This window comes from Myotis brandtii, unplaced genomic scaffold, assembly GCF_000412655.1.
Source record: "Myotis brandtii unplaced genomic scaffold, ASM41265v1 scaffold461, whole genome shotgun sequence".
NCBI lineage: Eukaryota > Metazoa > Chordata > Mammalia > Chiroptera > Vespertilionidae > Myotis > Myotis brandtii.
In genome coordinates, this window is record NW_005367626.1 from 785480 (window position 1) to 795347 (window position 9868).

The window sequence follows — 9868 nt, forward strand, 5'->3', positions numbered from 1 at the left end:
GGGGGTAAAAGGTCAACTGAAGGACTTGTATGCATGCATATGAGCATAACCAATAGACACAAGACACTGGGGGGTAGGCGAGGCCGGGGGAATGTCAAGGGGGGATTAAAAACAGGAGACATATGTACTACTCTTTGTAATACTTTAAGCAATAAAACAAAATTTTTTAAAAAAAGAAAAAGAAAAAATATATATTTAATTGTTAACTATAACCATATTTTTAATAACTGCTTCTTAAAGTTGAAATTGTTAGCAGCTTACTTTGTAAATCTTCTGTGAATGAAGCTACCTTAACAATGTCCTAAAAATAACCAACTTGAACAAACATTACTGACTACAAGAGCTCTGAGTCTTCAGTGAGAACACAGACCCTTGCTCCCTTCCTCCTTCCCTCCCTGTCTCCCCTTCCCTCTCTAAAAACAAAAAAATAAATCAGTAAACATATCCTCAAATGAAGATTAAAAAAAAAAAAAAAAGGAGGCAAAACACCAACTACACTCACCCTTGCTTTTTCTCATTTTTAAAAGAGGAAGAAAAATCTAAATTCCTATTCTGGAAGGGTGGGAGTAAAAGATTTGATGGAGAAATACGTCATTTTGTGTGGAAACAGCACCATCTGGTGAGTTAAGACATTACCACAACTGACTTGCACAAAGTTCTTTGTACTGTGTTCCTTTCCCAAAATTTGAAAACACAGGACTCTGAGTAAATGTATCCCCAAGTGCATTTGAGGTTCTAACTCAGTCACAGTTTCTAATACGAAGTACCACTGAGTAGGGACACTACTTTGTTATTCTGGCATTACTCACTAAGTTCCTAACTGATGAAAGAGATTAGGAAACGTGATTATTTATATTTAAAAAACCCTTCACTGCCCTGCCGGCTTGGCTCAGTGGTTGAGCTTCAACTTATGAACCAGGAGCTCATGGTTCAATTCCCAGTCAGGGCACATGCCCAGGTTGCGGGTTCAATCCCCAATTGGGGGGTATACAGGAGGCAGCCAATCGGTGGCTCTCTCTCATCATTGATGCTTCTATTTCTCTCTCACTCTCCTTTCCTCTCTGAAATCAATAAAAATATACTTAAAAAATAAAAAGACCCCTTCACTTACAAAGGATTCCATTAAATATCAAGGTCCTTCTGATGCAAATAGTTGTTGTTAGTTTGGGGGAGGGATATTAGGATTGGGTAGGGATAAGTGGTTGTTAATCAGTTATCTGCTACATAGAAGGAATTTAATACACACACACACAGGGTGCTGCTGATGAGCATTTTAAATCTTTTGACATTAAACTATCCAGGAAAGGTCATGGTTAACGTCATTATGTAGAGTTAATGCTTAATTCTACTAGTCAAAATGTGTTCATAAATTGTATATACTTTTCATAGGAATATACTGTACTTACTATAGAATAAATAATAATCCTCCAGGTCTGCTTGAAATATCTGAGAGAATACCCAATTTTCTTTTTTTTAACCAAGCATTCTCCTGCCTAAAAATTTGGTTTCTGGGTACCTTGAAAGCAAGAAGGCACCCTTGAATAACTGAAAAGATATATCTCTTCCCTGCGCCCTCCGCATCCCTTTCCCAGGGTGAACTGCAAAGCTGGCATCCAGTTTCCACATCGTGGAGCCTGGCAAGCTGGAGCTCAGGCCCGATCTCCAGCCCCACATTAAGTATCACTTATCAGCTTCCCTACCTTCACCTGCACTCTGTATTACTTCACGAGGCAAATCCCAAGGGTTTGAAACAATGAAAGTTTTGATTAAGGTGAATAGGTTCCTGGAAAACTTTATTTTAATGAAATGCAACTTTTCAGAATTTTTAACTACATTATCAACATGAACCAGTCCCAGAGACTTCTGTTTACAGCCAAAATGAAGTAATAGGGACTGGATTTACCTTTGTATCTGAAACAACTTAAAAAAGAGACGAACTATCTGATTAAAGAGTTTCCGGATAGTGCACATTAGAGCAGAACAGAGGCCTCTCAAAGTGGGAAATGAATTAGGTGAGCCCCACAGTTGCCCACACTTATTGCCTATAGAACATCCAGAGCAGCAGAGAGGGGAACCGGGCAGAGGAGGTGGTTCCCTGAGCTGAGCAGGAGCTCAAAGGAGTATAGAGTCAGCAGGGCAGAAGACCCGGATGGGGGAGCTGCACTAGGAGAGCCCCAGAGATCTGCAGAGGGACCCCTCAAGTACAGAAAAGAACCCCATAAAAGCAACAGAGGGAACAATCCTCAGAGCTTGAAGGGCTGGAAATGCCTCACATTTCCAGAACTGCAGTGGGAAACCCTGTCCATTAAGGAGCTTCAGGTAGCATTCTAGAAGGGTATTGCCTCAGTAGTGGGGAAAAATTAGCCCTACACTAAAAGCTCCTCTGATGCCATCTAACAAACTGTGTCCAAATAACCTAACTGTATCCCAGAGCAGAGCTCAGAGACAGTTATAGGAATGCAAAAATATCCAGCCCCCAGCAAGGTCAAATTCACAATGATTGACATCCGATCAAAGATCACTGGGCATACAAAGAAGCAGGAAAACACCACTCATAATGAACAAACCCAGGTGAAAAATTAGCAGATAAGGACATTAATACAGATGTTATAACCATATGTTCATGTAGGTGGAGGAAAGATTGAACATTTTAAGTATATACATAGCATTTTAAGTATATACATAGAAGATACAATAAAGCCCCAATTCAAACTTCTAGAGATTAAAAATACAATGGATGGGGTTAACAGCAGATTAGACACCAAAGAAGAAAAGATTAATGAACTTGAAGACATTAAGATAGAAACTATCCAAAATAAAACACAGAAATTAGAAAAGAAAGAGCCACATGTATATAATTCTCAGAGGCCTCAAAGGAGAAAAAAAGGAAGACAGAGAAAAACAATTAAAGAAATAATGGCCAATGCCCTAGCTGGTTTGGTTCAGTAGATAGAGCATCAGCCTACAGACTAAAGGGTCCCAGGTTTGACTCCGGTCAGGGGTACATGCCCAGGCTTCGGGCTTGATCCCCAGAATGGGGTGTGCAGGAAGCAGCTAATCAATGATTCTCACTCATCATTGATGTTTCTATCTCTCTCTCCTTCTCCCTTTCTCTCTGAAATCCATAAAAATGTATTTAAAAAAAGAAAGAATGGCTAAAAATGTTCAAAATTTGATGAAAACTATAAACCCACACACCCAAGTTTAATGAACTCAAGCACAAGAAACACAAAGAATATTATTCTAAGGCTTATCACAGTCAAATTGTTTAAAACCAGTGAGAAAATATTAAAAGAACCAACCATGAAAGATGCATTATATGCAGAACAAAGATAAGAGTACATATGGCATGATTCTATTTTATACCAAATTCTAGAAAATGCAAACTAATGTATGGTAACAGAAAACAGATCAGTAGTTGCCTCAGAACTGGGGGAATGTGGAGGGGTAGGAGGGAGGAAAAGGGAACCTCTGGTGGTGACAGATTTGCTTATTATCTTGTTTATCGTCATGGTTTCATTTTTGTGTGTGTATATATATATATATGTATGTACATCAAAAAACTTACCAAACTCTACACTTTAAACATGTGCAGTTCATTGTTTGGCAGTTACTCCTCCATAGAGTTGGGGAGGGGAGGTTAACCTGTCCCACATTAGGTATAACCATTCAAAATCTCAAACTGACTCTATGTGAGAGGGTTAAATAGGAAAGGAGATAGTATTTTCTCAGCATAACTCAAAGATAATAAAAAAGGAGAGACAAGATTGCCTCTTCAGAGCAACTGCTTCCAGATTCCATTGCTCAAGATGACAATGAGGAAACATTCTGTCTTAAGAAGAACTGGAACTCGGGTCTCATTCCACAGATATTATTCTTGTTATCCTTGCTAGGCCTTCCTTCTGCTCCACTTTTGAGACTCCTCCCCCTTTCACTCCTTCTCACTACTGACACATCCTCAAAGCCTGGTTTCCGGAGAGAGAGGCAGAGCCACCCAGCTCACCTGAGGTGCCGTGTGGAGAAGTGAGGTTCCGAAGTCCTGGTCTCCGATGAGCCTCTCCTCAGGCTGGGCAGGAAGCTGGGAAGCAGCCACTGCCGAAGTGAGAAACAGGATGTCTCAAGAATCCGATGTCCTCAATCAGTCCCCAAAGGGTACAGGTAAAAAATCTCCACAAATTAGAACTAACACCTGTTTCACCATCTATGCCTTCAGGAACTGTACAGTAGAACCTCGGTTCTCAAACTTAATTCGTTCCAGAAGGCTGCTCAAGAAGCCATTTGTGCCTTGGCTGGTGTGGCTCAGTTGGTAGGGCATCGTTCCATGCACCAAAGGGCTGCCAATTCGATTCCGGGTCAGGGCACATGCCCAAGTTGCAGTTTGATCCCTGCGGGGGGGGGCCGGTAATGCAGAAGGCAGCCAATCCATGTTTCACTCTCACATTGGTGTTTCTCTCTCCTCCCTTCCTCTCTCTAAAAGTCAATTAAAAATAAATAAAACTTTAAAAAAAAAGCAATTAGAAAACTGAATCATTTTTCCCCATTAGAAATAATGTAAATTGGCCCAGCCAGCATGGCTCAGTGGTTGAGCATTGACCTATGAACCAGGAAGTCACGGTTCCATTCCCAGTCAAGGCACATGCCCGGGTTGCGGTCTCAGACCCATGTGGGGCCTGCAGGAGGCAGCCGATCAATGATTCTGTCATCATTGATGTTTCTATCTCTCTCTCTTCCTCTCCCTTCCTCTCTGAAATCAATAAAAAATATATACTAAAAAAAATAATGTAAAGTGAATTAATCTGTTCCAGACCCCCAAATGATTCCCTATTTTAACCTTTCTTATATACAGTGAATGTCTAATGTACTGTTTAATCTATAAATACACACTTCTTAAATTTACCGAACCATACCCTATAGCCTTAAACAAAGAATTTTTCATATATCACAGTCTCAAAAATGCTATCACCAGCTAACTGCTTTTGTTTAGCCCATCAAAAGCAGTTTTTCTGCCTATTCATTTACCTGTGATTGTTGTTTTGTGAGCACTTTCACACACTTTGCAACATTAGCACTCTTGGTGGCCTCTTTATATTTTAAAATTGCGCTAATCCTCGATTTCTGCGGCAACAAAAGCATTACTCCTTTGTTTATTGCCTGAGACGCTTTTTGTCATGCTGAGGTACAGCATGAAAGGGTTGTCAGATCAACAACTGAAGTTTTTGTTCACAGCCAAGACATTTTTTTGGTGAACAACTTGGTGGAGAACCAAATAGTATGAGATGGGAGGGAACTCCCTAACAAACTGCAACTCCCTCCAACCTTCCAAACAAGCTCACCCATATTTTCTCCCACCTCCTTCCTCAAAACCAAAACCCAAAAGGTCTAGCCCAGTCATACAGTGTTTAAATTAATTACAGGCTTCGAATATCCAAATCAGCGTGGTTGAAGTACGACTACCCTGTTTTTGAACTTTTTAGAGATAACCCCATCTGGGCAGATTACAGTGGGGCCTTGACTTACGAGTGTCCCGACTAACGAGTTTTTCGAGATACGAGCTGTCTCTCGGCCGATTTTTTGCTTTGAGTTGCGAGCTAAAATTTGGGTTATGAGCCAGCTTCAGATACCCCACCGCTAGTTGGCACAGTGAACGTCACAGTGATTTGACATAAGAGTAATTTGAGTTACGAGCTCTGTCACGGAACGAATTAAACTCGTAAGTCAAGGCCCCACTGTATTTTCAACCCGCCCACTCGTAGGCCACCAGTTTCTCCAAGAGTGCACACACACCACCTGAGTAACTGCCCACCTAGCTCTTGTTCCGCTTCAGACTCCTCCTTCACCATGTGGCTCAGTGGCTCCCCGGGCCCAGAGGGTGAATTCCCAAGTCCCAGCTCCTGAGGTGTCACTTCAAGAAGAGACTCCACTTCCCCCACTTGGCAGCCTGCAGACTCCTCCTTCTCGGGTAAGATGTCCTGTCCTAGAACCTGGATGCTGATCTGGAGACCACACAGGACTAATTACTGAAAGATGCAGAGGAGAGTTTCTGAAAGCTTCTATAACAGACCATGACAGCCTTTAGGGACATGGAGAGAGGCGAGAGAAAAACAGCTTTTCTTTCTAGAGCAGCAGGAACCAGTGAGGGAAACATCCTGAGAGGCCAAAGCTGAGGTCTGAACCAGGCTGGAGACTTCTGAGACTTACCACTAATATTGCATCTCTACTGGGTAGTCTCCACCACTTAAAACTCAGGCGGCTTTTGAACAACTTCCCAAATGTTCTAGTCTAAAGATGGAATGGGCCCTAGCCGGTTTGGCTCGTTGGATAGAGCGTCGGCCTGCGGACCAAAGGGTCCTTGGGTCCGATTACGGTCAAGGGAACGTACCTCGGTTGCAGGCTCCTCCTGGGCCCCGGCCCTGGTCAAGGCACGTGAAGAGGCAACCAATTGATGTGTTTCTCTCACAGCGATATTTCTCTCTGTCTTTCCCTCTCTCTTCCACTCTCTCTAAAAATCAGTGGAAAAATATCCTTGGGTGAGGATTAAAGAAAAAGAAGGAAAAAAAAGATGGAATGGGATGGGAGGCTTTATCTTCAATCTCTAATGGCTAAAAAGTGTTGAGAGTCACAGGGAATCTTAAGAATTAGGTGCGGTACGGGGATACACTGATGTGGCATAGTAAGCAATACATATTTGTTCTTTGTCCCTGGTTCCTGGCACAGAGCTCCTAAAACCCTTGGAATTACCTGAAGGACGGGGGTGACAGGAGCAGCTTTTGCTATTTATAATGAGCCCCTTTCAACCACACCAAAGTTTCTGCTAATAAGGTGATTCTTGGTGGACCCTGAGATAGCTTCAGGATGGAGGCTGGTCACCAGAGGAAGCAACCAGGTGATTAGATGGTTGGAACTTTCAGCCTCACCCCCCAACCTCTGGGGAAGGGGAGAGGGGCTAGAAATTTTCAATCACCAGTGGCCATCGATAAATCAATCACGCCTAAGTAATGAAACCTCCATAAAAACACCTAAACTATGGGGTTCAGGGTGCTTCTGAGTCGGTGAACACACAGAAGCTGGTGGCCTGGAGAGGGCATGGGAGCTCTGGGTGACCCCATCTCCTCCAACTGCCTGTTCCTGCATCATATCCTTCATAATAAACTGGTAAATATAAGTAACATGTTTTCCTGAGTTCTATGATTCATTCCAGCAAATTATATGAGGACAGTGTTTGGGGAACCTCCAAATTTTAGCCAGTTGGTTATAAGTACGGGTGGCCCTGGAGACTTGTAACTGGTGTCTGAAATGGGCACAGTCTTAGAGACTGATCCTTACCCTGTGGGATCTGAGTAACCCCGATATTCAGTGTCCGAACTGAATTGAATTGGAGAATTGGTTGTTAGTGTAGAAAATTCCACATATTTGATATCAGAAAACTGACTACACACCTGATAAGACCCCAGAGGAGCCGTGCTTCACTAACAGATCATAGTGTCCTCTGCTTACCCACTGCCACAGCCTCTGGGGGTCTCCCTTCAAGCTTTCCACCAGGGTCACTGCCTCCTCTCCGCTGCCGGGACACTGTTTCCGCACCCACATCTGAATCTCCCCGGGCAGAATGGTCAGGAACTGCTCCAACATGAGGATCTCCAGGATCTGCTCCTTGGTGTGAACCTCTGGCTGCAGCCACTGGAAACAGAGCTTCCGAAGTTGTCTCAGGGTTTCCTGGGGCCCAGACATCACCTGGTAACGAAACTGCCTGAAAAGCTGGCGTGCAGCCTCAGGGCTGGAGGGCTCCCCTCGAGGGGCAGCATCTGGTCCAGAGACCAGGGAGTCCTCTGCCTTTGCCAGCGGTGGCAGCAGGACGAGGGCCTGCCCCAGCTCTACAGGCATCATCTGGCCTGCCACGTCCTTCTAGGTGAAGTTCTTCTGGGATGAAGTTGTCTCCGGGGAGAACCAGGTCTTCACAGAGCCTCCCACAGGATCACGCGAGGGAGTGAGACCCAGTGCTCTAGAGAAGAAAAGGGTCACGTTTTTCAGAAAGAACAAATTCACATGCTCTATCCGAGAAGCCAAGGAGTCAACCACGGATCTTTTCAAATCGATGGATACGCTACTTTATTTTGCAAGATTGTAAACGTGAAGCCACAAAGTAAACCACTAATACTTATCTAAACTGTCACCATCACCCTGACCATTTTATAAGATTCCCTCTCGGTCTTCAAATGTCCAGCCCAAGTAGAAAAATGAAGTGCACCTCATGCATCTTCACTATGCGTTTCCAGGTAAACAGCTCTTCTGCAAAACACTTCTCTATCTGCACCCACATGTCAGAAGGCGGGAAAATGAAGCTGAACAAAGACATCAATGCCCTAGAAATAAAGGCTAATGCTGAGATGATCAGATGCTTCCATAATAAATATGAGGTTGAACAGAGCAAACTCACTCTTCCCCAAAAGGTGCAATGAAATTTACAAGTGACCTCTCTTGAGTGCCATGGGAATTTATATTTAAAAAACAAACAAACCTGTCACACCTGAAATTTTCAACCTTGGGCTTTAAAAAATTTTAGAATAACTGCCAACTACCTCGAAAGCATTCCTAAAATAGACTTGAACCTAGTAATATTATGGTGAATGGTATCAAAATTTAGAAGATGGTAAAAGGAGAAATATTAAATGGCAAAGTAAACGCTATAGCTAGTTAACTTTCTTGCATGTAATCCTGATACTGGATTGATTACTCAGTCAATCCTTAAACGTTATGAAGGACTTAACGGTCATCATTCTCCCTAACACTAACCACAACAACCAATAGACACCCAGTCACTGGAGTATCTGGCTTAATCAGAGATCAATACAACACTCTAGCTTTTGGAGGCAGCTTTTTCCTTGACATATAAAAACCTATGTCCTCATCCCTACCACTTCACCCAAACAAGTCATTCCATATCACCAAATCATCCTTAAAAAATCTTCTCAGGAGAACAAAAAAGAGCAAAGTAAAAATAGTTCACTCATATAGTCATGCAGTAACCAGTATACTACAGTGACATATATCATGTGCTCAATAAACACTTGGATGGAGCCTGCAACCAAAGTACCTGCCCTTGACGGGAATCAAACCCAGGACCCTACAGTCCACAAGCCGGTGCTCTACCCACTGCGACAAACCGGCTAGCGCCGGAGTCCTCTAGGCCGGGCCCCTGTGCTCTGTCCTTGGACATTCTGGTCCAGTTTTATCAAGAGTCTTGCTGGGTCCAGTTTAGGGAAAATCCTCCAGCTCTGATGTCCGATCCAAGTCTATATTCCCCTCCCCTGGTAGCTGACCACTCTTGGTAAATGATTCACCCCAGTCCACCTTCCGCAGAACTCCTGTCGAGTCGGCTCAGTGAGAAGCCCACCTTGCGCCAGATGTTTCCTCTAGAAGTTTCCATCCACTGACCCTCACCTACTCCTTGACTATAAACCTCCACTTGGCCCTGCTGTAGTCCGTCTGTTCCCGCAGAGCCCACCTTCGCAGGCCCCCGGAATAAAGTCGGCCTTACCGTCTCCGACAAGGACCTTGAGTAGCGTTTTCTTTCTTTTAACCGGTGACTTGAGGAATGTGCCAGCTCCGCATTAGGCCCTGCTCATGTCATTTCTAAGCCTCACGATTACCCTGCAAGGTAAGTGTAAAGCTTATAGGTTAGGACGCTCTGAAGTGCCCAGGGGCAGCCGAATGTCAACCCAGGAAGCCCTGATGCCTGTGCTTGGGGAGGAGAGCCGCCACCGTTTGGAAACCTGTGGGGGCGGGTTTGGGGTTGTCCAAAACGGCGTTTAGCGGCCTGGAGACCGGGGCTGCTCCAGCCCTAAAGGGCGCCGGGCGGTGCTACCGAGTG

At 44.0% G+C, this 9868-nt stretch overlaps 1 protein-coding gene and 1 pseudogene across 1 annotated transcript in view; one reads left to right on the forward strand and one right to left on the reverse strand.

Annotated features, from left to right (window-relative positions):
* ZNF18 (zinc finger protein 18) overlaps positions 1-9862 on the reverse strand; it is a 21727-nt gene extending 11865 nt beyond the window's left edge. Inside the window, exons 1-4 of the mRNA XM_005875410.2 lie at positions 9536-9862; positions 7495-7999; positions 5804-5993; positions 4004-4092 (exon numbers count right to left, since the gene is read on the reverse strand). Coding sequence (XP_005875472.1) covers positions 4004-4092; positions 5804-5993; positions 7495-7884 — 669 coding nt within the window. The 5' untranslated portion in view covers positions 7885-7999; positions 9536-9862. The remainder of the gene's footprint in view (positions 1-4003; positions 4093-5803; positions 5994-7494; positions 8000-9535) is intronic.
* Positions 8262-9868, forward strand: part of LOC102245444 — a 20015-nt pseudogene continuing 18408 nt past the window's right edge.